This window comes from Taudactylus pleione, unplaced genomic scaffold (assembly GCF_031769625.1).
Source record: "Taudactylus pleione unplaced genomic scaffold, aTauple2 ptg000018l, whole genome shotgun sequence".
Taxonomy (NCBI): domain Eukaryota; kingdom Metazoa; phylum Chordata; class Amphibia; order Anura; family Myobatrachidae; genus Taudactylus; species Taudactylus pleione.
Window position 1 is genome coordinate 20,718,682 of NW_028284420.1, and position 16,734 is coordinate 20,735,415.

Genomic DNA, 16,734 nt, shown 5'->3' on the forward strand with positions numbered 1-16,734 from the left:
TATAAATATACTTTTCCTTAAATTAGGTCCCCGATCTACTTTTTATTCTATTCCAACAAAGATCATCTGAAAACATTGTTATTCATTTTTCTACTGCCTTAATAGTTGAAAATCACATTGACGGCTTGTTAAAAGCAATCTGTGGCACATTAAATGGGACAAATGATGGTCAATAGGTGTTGTTCCCACCATTGTGTTCTAAGATTGAAAAGCCATATTGAAAATGTTAGAAGACCACACATTCTAATACTTACAAAAATCTGTCAGGAATCTGACTGTCGGGATGCTGCCGTCGGTATTCTGACTGTCGGCATCCTGACCGTCGGGATCCCCTATCCAACCCTGTAGAGCAAAGCAACATGTGTGATATAAAAATGATTATGGTTACCTCTCCCTCAAGCTTATATTTTACCGAAAAGAAGGGGGGGGGGGGGAGAGATTTAAAAGCCCAGATACAAAACTGCTGGCTGCTTAAGGCCTGCAGGCAATATTCTGAGGCCTGTAGGAAGCATAACAAATATGGGGGGTGCCCAGCAACATTACAGTAGCATCTTTAGTACTTCTACAGATGTGTCCTCCTATATCTATCCTCGATACGTCACACAGTGCGACATGCCTGGCGCGAGTGAAGGTGTGGACTCCCCCAGTCCCCATCACTGCAGAGTAAAACTAGTTATTCATCGCTGAGCTCAAACCCTTAAACCGAAAAATAGAAAAATGGTCGTTCAACCCTGGCTTACTGTCTTCAAATTAAATACACATCAGCCAAAATGTTCAGTTCACAAGCAAATAGGTTCAGCATAACTTATCTATATGCTTACAGTGCATAAAATTAACAATAAAATGTAAAATTCTGCATGATTACTTTTAGGATATTATAAAAAAAATAATAATTTCCTTTTAACTGCCTTATTTTACAGCAAAAAATCTAAGGTGCTGGGCCATGGAAGGGCTAATACGCTCTGACTACTGGTATTATGGTAAAATATCTTTTCAATTTATAGATCCTACCATTTATTCGCTATACAACTAGCCAATGAAATGCACACAGCCTCGTTTAATAATGTTGAACCAGTTTAATTGGTAAAATGGACACTAAGGGTCACACTGTGGGGGCATGCTTTTCCTCTTAAAGAACTTCCACTGGACTTTAATTGTAAGCATCCAGTCGTTAACATAGAGGCTTTTACAAGCAGATGGGCTGACGTGCACCTCAAAGGGAAGGGGGCGGACCCTCTCGGAGGAGCAGGGCTTGTATGCTGGACGGAGGGAGCCTACAATTCATTTGCTAGCCTTCTGGGCTTTTTGTGCCGACTTGGTGACCTTGCCAGCTCCTCCGCTCTTCTTCTCTACGTTTTTGATCACCCCCACAGCCACAGTCTGCCTCATGTCCCGTACGGCAAAACGCCCTGTAACAGAGAAAGGCAGAAAACCAAGTAAGGAAGTATAGTACAGAATTTGACTATTAGGAGATTTAGAGATGGTGTTTAATGTCATAAAATGTAATTGTCTCCAAATTTCGCATTCAAGAAATGGTTTATTCCTAAAGGTTCTTAGATAACCTCCTCTATAGAAAAAAGTTGGTCCAACATCCTGCATGGCCTTTACAAACATCATCTGCAGCACGATCTTCAGCCAGGTATGTTGGCCAATACAATAGAGCAAAAGCACTGCACATCTGCGGTGCCTTCTTTTATGCCAATCCACCAATTCTTCAGGTCAGAAAATGGATTTGCCAAACAGGAAGGGGTACAAAAGTCGCAGTGTCTTATTGGAAGAGGTCAGTATAGGAGGTTCCTTTCAGAGTACAGATTATGTAAAAGAGTGTGCCTACTTTGTATCCACATGCAGAAAGAAGATTTTTGGCACATACAGTATAAGAGCAGTACCCTTCTTTGTTGAAGATATACTGCCATTTTCTTCCTGCAAAAAGATCAGAATTCTCCACCATATCAGAGGTGGCTGAGATCAGTTTTTGTTCTCAACTATTAATAGGACACATTTTGCATCAATGAGATGCAACTCTATGACAAAGTTCATTTCTAGGCGTGTTATAACCAATGTAAAAACCTCATTCAATTATACATGTGACACATGTAATAAAGTCCTGGGGGTAGATTTACAAAAGTTAGAGATCTTAGAAGTGCAGATGTTGGCCATAGCAACCAATCAGATTCTACTTAACATTTATCTAGCACCTTCTAGAAGATAATAGCTAGAATCTGACTGGTTGCTATGGGCAACAGCTCCACTTCTAAAAGCTTTCTCACTTTAATAAATATACCCCCTGATATCCCCTCACTCTAGTAATTAATTTATGACCTCTTGTAAGTTAAACAAAAGCAAGTCAGTTAGTTAGAAGTGAACACAAAACTACGCATAGGGGTAGCAGCATGGCTGCGCACATAACCTCTTACAACAGTTAGCAGTCTTCGCTCATATTGCTGCGTACTTGGGGTGTAAGGGGTGCCATGAAAAATCAGCAAAGATATTGGTCCTGGAGTGCCTTACCTCAACTGTTATAAAGACACCTACATTTCGAAGAATTCCCGCTAGGTTTTCTTTTTTATAGTCCACAAAATAAAAAAAATTTCTTACACACTACATTTATTTCAGGAGTCATTGTTTATAAAGGTTTGTTCACAATGCTCTTCAACAGCAACTACTTTATTGTAGTTACCGTTAATGAAATATGCAAATAGAGGGATCAGCACAACGTGACAATTCAAACTTAAGCTCGTTTTTCCAATAATGCTGTAGCTAAAACAGATACACTGAAGGGCTGCCTATAGCTCTTATAGAATCTACTACAGGATGTTTGGACTTATCATAAAACATGAATGTGTCTCTCACTAAGTTCCTGTACAATAAAGAGCCCTCTCCATCAATTGCAGCTAGTCTACTGAGGACTTCTTACCAAGAGGTGGGTACTGGGAGAAGCTCTCCACGCACATGGGCTTTCCAGGAATCATCTCTACAATGGCAGCATCTCCAGATTTCAGTGATTTAGGATTATCCTCCAGCTTCTTTCCGGAACGCCGATCGATCTTTTCCTTCAGTTCTGCAAACTTGCAGGCGATGTGTGCAGTGTGACAGTCAATGACAGGTGAGTAGCCGGCACTGATCTGGCCTGGATGGTTTAATATAATCACCTAGCAAGGAGAAACAGATGCATGATTATTTCTACTAGTGTTGAAAGGGGAAAAAAAGTCTGATTGTATTTAATTAAATAATGAACACTTTCAAAAATGTAATGTTTTGTGAAATTTTGTAATTGCTAATTTTAATGCTTTTGAGAATAACATATTAAATTTAAAAAAGTCAAATAATAAATGTTAAAATAAAAGTGAACCTCACCTGGTGAGTTTTTATGAAATGTATCAATATACACTTGCAGGTTATTGACAACAAAAACATACAAGTTTAATGAATAACCACCACCATCTTACTGCACTTTCCCCTGCTCCCTCCCATTGTGCTGCTCTTGTGAGAGGCACTTCTTGGGTAATGTACTAATCCTACAACAACATGGAAATCAACCTTAACCAGATAACGCTGTTATTGTAATAGGAGGGGAGCAACTTAAAAGGTCTTGTTTGAAAGAGATTTGCAGCATCATACTGAGTGATACACACTATAAAGACCACAGGGCTTATTACATAACAATGGCGCTGATTCAGAAATGGACGTTAAAGGCACAGCTGCTGCATCTTTGTAAGCAACGTCTGTGCAAAATGATCCTAAAGCCATAGGAGGCATCTTTAGTAAAAAGATGCCAGCTGCAGGTTTCTGTGATCCACTGCAGCCTCTGAAGATGCAGCGTCGGATCAACTGTGTGAACATAGGACAACTGAGTGACCCTCAGGTTACTCAGAATGTCCGGTGAAATCACCCTGCCGGGGCCAGTGATGCTGTGCTCCTGTTTTCTGTAATGCTACCTGCTACTTGCCACCGCTCCAAACGCCAGCAGCATGTCAATCATGCTACCGCTTTTGAGGCGCTACGAGTGACATTGAGGAAACTGATCTGCGCATACGCAGACCTGCAAATATCACAGACATTCCTAAACATTGAATAACTGTACATCTCTGAAATAGGCCCAATATTCAAGGTACACAAATTTACTGTAACCCATAGCATGCAATCAAACATTTGGGTTTAGTTTCTAAACTGCATTAGAAAAATCCCAGGATCTGATTGGTTACAATAGGTTATAGCACATGAGTACACATGTGAAGAATAAATCAATTTTCAAAAAAGACAGTAAAATAGCATTAGAATAATACATGTCTTTATTAGATCTTGCAAACCTGAGAGGTGAACTGCGCTGCTTCCTGGGGAGGGTCAGCCTTGCTGTCACCACACACATTACCACGGCGGATGTCTTTAACGGACACATTCTTGACATTAAAGCCAACGTTGTCTCCAGGCAAAGCTTCACTCAGCGCCTCATGGTGCATCTCTACAGACTTCACTTCAGTGGTGATATTGACGGGGGCGAAGGTCACAACCATTCCAGGTTTTAAGATGCCAGTTTCTACCCGACCGACTGGAACTGTTCCGATTCCTGCAAGTAAAAGGAGAATATCCACTCAGAAATTACATGTTTAAACTTACAAATATAATGGTGATAAAGTGTACCTGTTATCTACACGGCAGCAATTTTATGGCTCCATTGTTAGTAAGTTAACAAGTTACTTTTCAGACCACAAAAGGAATTATGTACTCAGAAATGTTTGGTACCCATTCTGCTCAGAAAGCAACCAACACAAAAGGGGAGTATTTACTACAACTTCTTTGACAGGAAAAGTGGAAGTGTTGCCCATTATAGAAAATGATAGCTACAATCTAACTGGTTGCTATGGGCAACACCTCCATATTTCCTTTGTAGAAGTTCAGTACATCTATAGATGTTAAGATAAACCCAGACAATTATATAAGACCCCCTAGGGGTAAACTTACTAAGATTTGAGATTGGTCGAGATGAGAATCTCAGTTGACTTTAGGCATGTTTTTCAATCGCAAATTTACTTAAAAGTAAAGTTGGGTGAGTTTGAGAGAGATTTCTCTGTTCTCACTCAAAAAACTCAGGTGAGATGGCAAACTCGAATCAACTCACCATTGGGACAACTCGGAAGTACTTTTCACCTAAAATATACAGCTCTCAAATTTACAATTTCGGGTGCGATGACAGCAAACTCTCTGCTAAAATTGAAGTTTCAAACTCTCCATCTCCTGATCTGCGAGTTCGGCAGAAACATACACAGATCAGTATGATTTGTGTACGTTTCTGCCTGTAAATATTAAAAATAGGGTTCATTTTTATAAAAAAAAAATGACGAAGGGTCCCCTCTCAAAAGCATAACCAGCCCCGGACTGGTCAGCCAGTCATGGTTCCAAAAATTACAGGGAACAAAGCGAGTAGGGTTCCACCGTAATTTAGGAACCAGCACCAGGCTGCAGGGCCAGTCCTGGTTTTAAATATAGGGGGGAAAAAATGCGTTGGGGACCCCCTATAATTAAAACCAGCACCGGACCCAAACCAACCAGGGTGTAATGCCACAGCCAGGAGACCCTATCACAAGGGCTCCATGGCAAAAGCATTCGCACCCCAAGCCGGTCAGGCCAAGCCTGGGATCTCAGGGGAGGTGGGGAGTCCCCCAAGAAGGGGTCCCCCATCTGCCGAAACCCCAGGTTTGGTCTGAAGCCAGTGGGTACGGGGGTAATAAAGTGTTAAATAGTAAACTATTGTATTTTACAGTGGAACTACAGGTGGCAGCATGCCTGCCCTTTGGCACTTGTGGTACTACAAGTGCTAGCAGGCGGCCGGCACCCATACCCCCGTTATAAAATAAATAGTTAAATAAAGACAGTACACACACACACACACACCGTATACAGTACAAGTTTATTACATACACCTATCCCATTCACACACACTTACCTGCTGTACCTGCAACAAAGATCCTATACTCTCCCCCTTCCTCACGCTGATCTCTGTAGGATCCAGGGGGGTCTTTTCAAAACAAGAAAACGAATTACGCGAAGCCAGACGGACAAGTATTGGTATGTGTGTTGTCCCACATACCGATACTTCACGAATGCCAGCTGACGGGACGTCACGGGAATTCCCACATTCCGCCAGCCAATCAGAGGCAGTTTCACATATAGTGGCCGCTCATTGGCTGGGACTCACGTGTACCCCCAGCCAATGAGCGACCGCTAATTGATTTGAAAAGATCCCCCTGGATCCTACGGAGACCAGTGCGAGGAAGGAGGTGAGTATAGGATCTTTGTTGCAGGTACATCCATACGGATTTCTACATGGGAGAAGTGGACAGATCACCTGGCAGCAGGTAAGTATGTGTGAATGGGATAGGTGTATGTAATAAAGTTGTGCTGTATACGGTGTGTGTGTACTGTCTTTATTTAACCATTTATTTTACAGCGGGGGTACGGGTGTCGGCCGCCTGCTGGCACTTGTAGTTCCACAAGTGCTAAAGGGCAAGCATGCTAGCACCTGTAGTTCCACTGAAAAATACAATATTTTACTATTTTTTAACACTTTATTACCCCTGTACCCACAGCCCAGGAGTGCAGGGAAGAGCCCCAGGCTTCAAACCAAGCCTGGGGGTCTCGGGAGAGGGGGGACCCCTTTTTGGGAGGGTCCCCACCTTCCCTGAGATCTCTGGCTTGGCCTGACCAGCTTGGGGTGCGAATGCTTTGGCCATGGAACCCTGGTGATAGGGTCTCCTGGCTGTGGCATTACACCCCGGTCGTTTTGGGTCCAGTTTAAAAATATAGGGGGGACCTCTATGCAATTTTTTTCACCCTATATTTAAAACCACCACAGGCCCTGCAGCCAAGTGCTGGTTCCTAAAATATGGTGAAACCCTACTAATTTTGTTCCCCATAGTTTTTGGAACCAGGACTGCCTGACCAGTCCGGCACTGGTGATGCTTTTGGGGGGGACCCTACGTAATTTTTTATAAAAATGAACCCTTCTTTTACAGGTCCAACACACAAGAAGCCTTCATATACAGTATCTCACTGATATGTGCAGGCTGCTTGCTCGGGAGAGTTAGGCAGAAAGAAAACTCTGCAATCTCGGGTGAGTAATCTCCTGCAAAACGTGCTGCTCAGGGGAGATATCTCATTCTGCTTCACCATCAGCCAACTCGATTTGGCACAACTCGCCTGTTGGTAAATTTGAGAGTTAAAAAGTGAAAAAAAAAATCACCCGAGTTCTGGTGAGGTACAGCGAGATTAATCTCATTGTAAATAGGGACAATCTCGAATCTTAGTAAATTTACCCCCAAGAGTTACTCTAGAGAGGTCTTCTGCCTATGACAGTCATCCGCTGTTCCCTTAGACTCTATGACACACTCACCGGTACTTAGGATGCTGCCTGACCTTATAACCCAGAACAGTAGTGGTTTATACTAATTGCAGAGTGACTGCTAGGAAATAGCTGGTGCAGATGGAGATAGATTTGACACCATAATACTAAATGATAGACTGAGGTCACTAAGGTAGAACCCAGAGGTCTCTGATGGAATATGATGGAGTTCCTATTTCCAGGTAAGCACAAGGATAATACAAATCGCAGTGGCGATTAGGGGTAACCAAAGTTCCAAGGGCAGAGCAAGAGTGCAACCGAGGAAGCAGGTGTAGAGAGGCACTGAATGCAGACTGGACTCCAACAGAAGCAAGGGACTAGAACTACCAGTACCCAGAGGGACCAAGAGGAACTATTAAGCAGAGACTGCAGTGTGAGACTATCACCAGCAATGAAGTGCAGGGCTGACAACCTTTTAACAGGTGAGAGGGTCAATGGGAAGAGCCCAAAGGAGACCTGCCCCCATAATAGAATGTTACATGCAGCTGGAGTGCTGCACGTATAGAAGCGTCCCAGCTGCTAGGCAGCGGCCAGGACCATGAAGCAGTGAGGCTGCCCAGAGTCCATGGTTGGCTTGCAACCACTATGAAGCCGCACGGCCGCCCGGAGTCCCCGGTTGCCTAGCAACTGCTGGGACCAGAAAAATTGGCGGCTGGCATAATGCGGCGTCCCAGTCATGAGCAGCAGAAGTGAGCCGGCGCAGTGGCTCATAACAACAGAGCCCTTAATGAATATCGTGAATATAGGTGCGTACACACGGTACGATATCTATGAATGATATGAACGATAACGTTCAATGATATAGCGTTCATTTTTATGAAGTGAACGACCAACGATGCGCGTTCCTGCATGAACGATAATGATATCTATGATCATCCATACATGCAAGCCAACTTGCACGATGTCGACAACTTTGCCTGTTCAGAGATCTGGCAGGATCACTTCACTGAAAGATATCTAGTCAGTGGTAGAGATTGTACCGTGTGTATGCAGCTTAAGACTGGACTAACTGCAAGAGTCAAAAGAATACTGGTATCATTTAATAATATTACTCATATTCTACATATAGGTCTGTAGCAAATGACTGAAAAAATCCACTATGATTGGCTTGCTGATGTCATTCTGATGAAGCCACATGGAGAAGTCAATTCAGTTGCTGGCTGTGTCTAGTGAACCAATAGCAAGGGACTAGATAAGCTCATTGTCCCATTCTGCAGACAGCAATAGAGGATGACAGAAGAGTCTGCCTCTGAAATGTACTGCATTGGATAGAAGGTAAGTGGGGATAGGGACTTGGGTTATAAATTCAATTACAAGGATGGGTTGCCAATCATTTAGTAGATATTCAGTAACTGGTGTGGTGAAGAGGCAATGATATTGATGGTGGAGAACTTTTAATAGTGGGATCATGGTGGTGTTAATTAATTTAGAATTGGGTGATGAGTATACTCATTTACAGTTGGTGTGCTTTGGGGCTATTATTTGAATGTGGTGCTGACAGTGGGGATAAGGAGGAATATTTATTAAATGGGATTGGATTGTTATTTTATTATAATGTTTGGCGGGTTAAATAGGATTATTAGATTTGAATACTATTAATTTAATTTTGGGCTGATATATGTTTATTAAGCATGAATGTTATTAATTTAATGTAAGGCCTGGTTGCAGGTAGGGAGGCCTAATTATGTAATATGGATATATTGCTTTAACTTCTGGGCTGGCTTGAGAGAAAGGACTAGAAGGCTCACTCAGCTAGCCTTTATATATTTCAAGAACCAAAAGTATTCCAATAATGGACTGATCATTGAGACAACCCATAATGAAGTCTCATAAGGAGATGAAACGCGTAGGTTAAGGAGGCTCTAAGATCCATTATAAGGATACACAATGAAACTCTGAACCCTAGAATAAGGGTAGAAAAATCTTATACCTTGAGTGGAGTGTCTGCAACTAACTGTGATGTACTTTGTAATGTGAAAAGTGTGTTTTATACAAATGAATTAAAAAAAAAATTATAATAATGATATTTCAAATTGTATTATTGGTATAATAGCCCTATGGTATTATCTACTGTATTTTGGGTATTGCACCATTGGTAGCAGGCTTGTGACTTGTAAACAATAGATGCCCCCTAGAACAATTTAATCCTTGTCAGTCATCACAAAATCTTAAAATAATCAGCTAGGAAACAGGAAAAAACTGTTCTATTGATATGCCCTCTAGTGGTTTGTTTGTGAATGTTATTTTGGTAGGTCCTCACTAACAGGGGTCTCAGAGAGGAGCAGCTTGGACCTATAGTTGCAGGCTAAAAGGTATATATTGTGGAATATAAATATATATATATCACACACACACACACAGTCAGAGCGTCCGCACTCATTTGAATATAGCCAATATGCTGGGTTGCTACATCAATATTCGATATGGAGACAATCCATAAACCAAAAATATAGTATAATGTAGGGGTGCACTCACCAGTCTTCCAAAATTCTTTAAAAAAAAAATCACAATCTTTATTCAGTCATAGTAAAAAACTTCAGACGTTTCGGTCCTCTTTGCCTTGCTAAAGGTCCAAAGAGGACAGAAACGTCAGAAGTTTTTTACTATGACAGAATAAAGATTGTGATGTGTTTTGGAAGACTGGTGAGTGCACCCCTACATACACTAAATATATATATATATTAGGGATGTGCAGGCTCGGATAGGTTCGAGTTTGCACGTGGAGTTCGGATTTTTCCCTCCAAAAAAACGGAACTCAGAACGAGGCAAAACGTCATCTTACATGGACGAACATCATCATTCCTGGACAAAAGACCAGGAATGATGATGTTCGTCCATGTAAGATGACGTTTTGCCTCGTTCTGAGTTCCGTTTTTTTGGAGGGAAAAATCCGAACTCCACGTGCAAACTCGAACCTATCCGAGCCTGCACATCCCTAATATATATATATATATATATATATATATATATATATATATATATATATACACACACACACAGTGTGAGATTATATTTATATATATATATATATATATATATATATACACACACACACACACATATATATATATATATATATATATATATATAGATATATATAGATATATATCAATAAGAAAAAGAAAAAAGAAAGCATCCTATATGGTGCACTCTGAACCAACTAATTCTAAAACATATACTTTTATTGGTATGTAATAAAATAGAAAGATCGGTGAAATATTAAAATAAAGTTTAGTGTAAAGAAAGAAAAATAAAGTGTTTAAAATAAAGCGACTGCTATGTGAAAATGTATATCTGCTTGTCCTTTAATTCCTAGGCTAAATTGCTCTATTACTTGCACCAATATTAGAAATGATAGGTCTACAGTATTAACAGTGAGATCCTGTATTTATAATAACAATGTGTTTCAAAATAAACTGATACAGTGCTTGCTACACTTTATTGTATCCTTATTCATAGGTCTACACTGAAACTATGTAGTACATATATTAATACTCATGTGTTGTGTCCTCCAATTTATATTCAGCAATATCTAGTGACATAGACATTGCATATGTCATAATTAAATGCTGATATTCATTAATGTATAAAGCCACTTATTATCAGCTGATATCCTATGAACCGTGATTCCATTTATAAGTCACAGCCAAAAAAATCCTCTTATGTGTTTCATCACCTCTAAGGTCCACTATTTTGAGCTTAAACAATATATGTAAGACGTAGTATAATCTTCATCTCAGTTTCTCCTTATGTCCCTGTATGGGAAATGATTCATATGTTCCACTTAAGATTATCTTATATTGTAATGAGTAGTTTATCTCCAGTTGTTCCTTTACTTAAATAGGTATAATGGAACACAGCACTCCTGGTTTCTACCCAAATTGGGTCCAGGGTGATAAATTGAGTATACCGTTTATATATTTCTGCTCATATCATACGGGACAGCTAATCGGCAGTTATTCCCCCGCTTCAGTCACTGCCCGTCACAGCAGTGAACACCTTAACCGTTATTAGTGGTGAAGCACAACATTTATGAGTATTGGATGCATATTCAGGAAAACAAAATCCCGCTTGCAGCTGCTTATTAAATGATACGTAATGCCGCTGCTCTGCTGCTATTTCCTATTCTGTCTGCTAAATATAAGAGTAAGTAAATGCTGGGTTATAACATATGATAGAAAAGCAGGCTTGATGTTCCGCATACAGCTTCTATTTAAATAACATACATCATCGCTGCTTAGCGGTTGGTCTCCCGTTTTAGCTATTGTTCATCACGATCAGCACAAATTGTGACTTATGACTGGGAAACAGAGTAAGTGTCCCGCTTGCAGCCTTTAATTAAAGCAGAGTGTTAGCGCTGCTCCGCGGTTGTCCCCAGTTTAAACTCTTGTCATTCACAATGTATTATTAGTTTCAGTCGGACACTACACATTTGAATATTTAGGTGCAGTATTATGCAGTACACATTATATAGCAGCCGTCTAAAGACGCTGACGGCCGTTTCACCATAGGCTTTTTCAAGGCTATATATGCGCTCACAGAAAAATTCCATCAGCTGCTGAGCCTCTTTTCCTGACCAGCTATGGCTGGCCTGTGTGACCCCATGGTCACTCAACTGGCTGAGGATCACGCATATGCGGTGTCTATGAACGTAGCACTAATCATAACGCCTCCTGCTTCATTTACAAAATAGCAAGAACGGAAATGCAAAACTGCTTGTCTGCTGCTTTGCAATTCCGTCCTGTGCTGAATTAAGCTTTTTATGCAATATACTTCATGACTGTGCACCCCCATTTCTTGTGTTTCTCAAAGGGTTCAGTTACATATGCAATTCTGTGAATGGATAATAATGCTTTAGGCACTGCTTGATGATGTGTTTTTAGTGTGCGTTCCATGCATTGTGCTCCTATAATGTATGTTGACACATGATAGGTTGTGCCATGTTCTTAAAGTTTTAAATGCTATATTAACATTTTTAAATGCAATGGTGGGAAATAGTCCATGAAATGCCATTTGGACAATTTTTAATGCACTTTTTAGACATTAGTTAACGGGTGAAAAGCACAGTAACAGTTGATGGAAGTTCTTATATATAATTATTTGTACTTGTGCATTTTCCACCAATGTCTTTACATTATCTGGCCGCAAATAAAATTATGTCAAATTGTTCATGTGAGTATCCCGAGATCTTGCTAGCCAGCATAGACTTTCTACGTCCTTCTGATCCGCTGGACGATCTGAATATCCTTAATTTGTCTAGTGCCAGTGGCATCTTAAGAGGTACCGGTTACTAAGGGGTAATCTATTGCTGAAAGGTTTTTAGCACACTGCAAGTGAACAGGACCTTGGAGTCACGTGCATGCTGCAACCAGCCTGGGACAGCATGAGTGCCTTACTCACTGCTAACGGATCCCTTACTAAGGGCTGGATACACTATCTTTGCAAGGAGGGATAATCCTCCAGAATCCGGTATTGGTATTTATTTCTACTGATTAACAACTTTGTCATACCTTCAGTATTATATTCCATTGCAGCGCAATGTTTAATCACCTGCAGCAAGGTGGTTATGGATTGCTGATCTCTGGTACAGATCTGATTTCTATTCAAACTATTACGTGGTTCTGTGCTCCCCATTATGGGCCTGATTCAGCAAGGAATGGTATTCTGCTAATACGCACGCAACGCAGTTGCTAATGTAAGCGGTGTTATGCAAATAGTTGCATTCGCATTGCGATTGCAGCCTAACATACGGACGCCCACTTCCCCTTACTCATGTCAGTATACCTTAGCAATATAGCAAAATAATCAGTAACATCGAATAACATCAGGCCCATACGCACAGTTAAGGCAGGTCAGACCTCACTCAGGAATTGCTAACTTCAGTGCAAGCTATAAGGCTGCGTATGGTATCACAGTTTATAATTTATGCACGCCCCAGGGAACGCCTTTGAAACGCACTAGCACACCTGCGTTCGCCAGACCACCCCAGTCACCACCCACAAACGGCACTTTCTGTCAATCACTTTGCGACGGATCTGCGTAGCTGCTGCGATCAGTGTGCTCGGTTCACGCACTGCGATGCATACAAATGCGCAGTACGCAATTGCGTGCATATTAGCAACTGCGATCCTTGATGAATCAGTCCCTATGTTAGGAGTGATCAATCTAATTCTCCATGTGATTGCTCATCAGCACCTTTCTACTTTGCCAATTATCTATATGTTACTCCATGTTTACTGTTGCAGTGTAGTCTTTGGGCTACTACTTTTTAATGCAGCTCATTCAGCTCACTTTTATTAATCATTACAGGTGGTTTGTTTTGCGTGGCTCTTTGTTTGTTATGTAGTAAATTTATATTAGTGCGTAAAAGCATCATAGCATTACCTCCAATCTTATAGACATCTTGGAGTGGGAGTCGCAGAGGTTTATCTGTTGGACGAGTTGGGGGAAGGATTGTGTCCAAAGCTTCTAGGAGGGAAACGCCGCTTGCATTTCCTTCCTTCCTCTCCACCTTCCATCCTTTGAACCAAGGCATCTACAGGACAGCCAGCAAGAGAACATGACAAAAGAGAGAAGACAAAATAGATGACTATGCATTTGTAACCTTCAAAGATTAAAGATATAGCATTCAGAGAATGGTGCTTGTTAATTCATTTGACCTCACTGCATACAAATAAGAAGTGATACTTACCTGGCCAGTGAGATGTTTCTTTTAACCTGTTAACTGGCACAGTCGCATGGGATGAGTCTGTAACCAGCTGGGAATTCTATGACATGGCCACATCCCATGCAAAGGGGGAGGGGCCCTAGAATGCACACCCTAAGCACAATGTGAGGTGCTACCTGCTGAGACTTGTAGTGCTGCAAGCAGAAACAGACAAATGCAAGTGCACTCTACCATCCTGAACCTAATAATAATACTGCTAAATTGCATAAGAGGTTCTTGGCATAATAATGGCAATAATTATGGGCCAGCCCACGGCATCCAGGTGACCTCTATCAGGCAGGTCCCTAACACTCCTATGGAACAAATACAGGGAACGGGACCCCAGGCCAACCTAGCAGAACCACCCCATGGCATCACAATAGTGTGAGATTTAAAGCGAGGGTTACAGAATAATAAAGAAAGCCTATGTTGACGTGCAGAACATCCAATGGGACAAGGTAATGAACAACGGGTGAAAACAATGGATTGGGGATACACCCACACACACACACTCTACGATGGTTGTGCAGAATGGTTGAAAGTACCAAGATTGCACGAAATATCAGTGTGTACCCAGCTGGAAAGGGAATGAAGAGCAAAAGAGTAAGTAAACCACAATGGTTAAATACAGGGGGCGGAATATTGCCATGTAAAGAACCACTGAGAGTGTGCATTTTGGGTACAATAAGGTTCATATATATTTTGCATATATATTTATTTTTATTTTTTTGATTATTATTATTATTTTTTTTTTTTATTTAAAATGTTGTGTCATGTTATATGTGGATGTCACTCTTCAGTGTGGCATAGCAGAAAAAAGTTTCAGAACCACTGCTCTAGGTGCTAAAGATGAAATGTTTTAGATGTGAAGGGAAACTATTTAACCGATTTTTAAGTCCTTCCCATCAATAAAGAAACGCCTGTGATATTCACAAGTCAGACCCAATTATCTGCATTCAAAAGTGGAGGAGAATACATTTTTAGGGTACTGCATTACCAAATGAGGGGATAATATACTCTGATCAGGGTGTGGACACTGGAGTGGTGCTGAGTTCAACGCATGCCTCTTGGTGAAGCATGCTCCAGAACTAAACATACTCAAACATAGGTGATGAAGACTTGTATGACTTATAATAACTGCATTTCCACTTAAGATGGAAGAGTTGTAATAGGATGTTTTCTTATAAGCATAGGTGCCGGAATGGGGGGAGTTTAGGAGGGAAGGGGGCAACTCGCTCCCCAAACATTTGAGAGGAGCCTGTCAGCATACCGGGTCGCAGGATGAACTCCTTTCGGGCTGCTCCACCTCCTCCCACCCCACAACACTTCTTTGACGGCCTCCTCCCTCCACCTAGCTCCAACCCCTAAAGTTTGCAGCTATTAAGTGTGGGCTAGTCCCTGCTGTGGAACCAGCCACGAGCCCTTCTCAGCTCCCACTTCATATGTTCCTCCCCTCTCACCCCACTTCGTCATTTTTTTCTCTCTCACCTTCGAACAAAACGCTCCTTCCTTTGTTGCCCCCCTGTAGCACCCAAACCTCCCTTTGCCCTCCCTCCCTCACGGCATCTCACGACCAGGGGTAAACACAGGACTTTTAAGAGGGGCTTTATAAATGCGTGGCATTCAAGGGACTTGTACAGGTAAGAAACACCACACTGTCACAGCATGAATGCGTCTGACGTTTTGCATCAAAGACAATTATGAAACATATACATATATGTGTGTATGATGAGTGGGATATAACTATGAATTTGCCTGTATACACATATATTGTGCACCTAGCATACACATCATTGATGATGATGACTGACTAGTAGCAAACTCTGTATACTAACAAATACTATATACACATTTGTTTCCACTCACACCATGTAGAAGCCCAGTTCTAATCCAAGTCAGGATCAGGCCCTTTGTGTCTGGAAATGCAGGAACATGTCAGAGTGGCACAAAGCTCTTTAGCAAGAATTGACAAACTGCAATTTTGTGAACGATGATTTAACCCACAAAATGGCTGACTCCTCCAGTGCCTCAGTGATAACGCTACATTCACAAATACTCACCCAGCCCTCAAAATGGCTTTCTACACTGTGTTCAAGTCATTATGTAATATTTTATAAAACACATCCCAATAACAAATAAAAAGAACTTCTGGGGCGGGATGCATGACACATCGCAATTTGCATGCAATGCATCCAGCAACTTTTCCAATGCATGCCACCGTTAATTACGCCGCTATACATAAAAAGAAATGCAAAGGACAGCTCTCTCTGTAAGAGCTGTACTTTGCGAGTGAGCAGAGGCATGCACGCTGTGGGGGGTGCTGGAAGGGATCTGATTAGATTCCTCCAAGGGGGAAGCCACAAATAGAAGCCCACCGGCTTCTATTGGGCAACACCATCTAAAGATGGTGTTGCCCACCACATCCAAGCCCCAGAATGTACTGCATTCCACGGCTTGGTGCATATGAGAAATGCGGCCAAACCCCAAAAACAGCATTATCGGGGGTTTGACTGCATTTCTCACATCAATGCATTCCATCCATGGTCTGTTACCAATACAGTGGGATTCCTCACCCATACATATCAAGCTCATCGTATCACAATATTCATGTATCCTCACAATCAGAACT

At 41.4% G+C, this 16,734-nt stretch overlaps 1 protein-coding gene across 1 annotated transcript in view; it reads right to left on the reverse strand.

The window, feature by feature from the left end:
• Window positions 1-1,053: 1,053 nt before the first annotated feature.
• Window positions 1,054-16,734, reverse strand: part of EEF1A2 (eukaryotic translation elongation factor 1 alpha 2) — a 36,389-nt gene continuing 20,708 nt past the window's right edge. The window contains exons 5-8 of the mRNA XM_088442847.1: window positions 13,784-13,934; window positions 4,311-4,567; window positions 2,918-3,152; window positions 1,054-1,409 (exon numbers count right to left, since the gene is read on the reverse strand). Coding sequence (XP_088298973.1) covers window positions 1,282-1,409; window positions 2,918-3,152; window positions 4,311-4,567; window positions 13,784-13,934 — 771 coding nt within the window. The 3' untranslated portion in view covers window positions 1,054-1,281. The remainder of the gene's footprint in view (window positions 1,410-2,917; window positions 3,153-4,310; window positions 4,568-13,783; window positions 13,935-16,734) is intronic.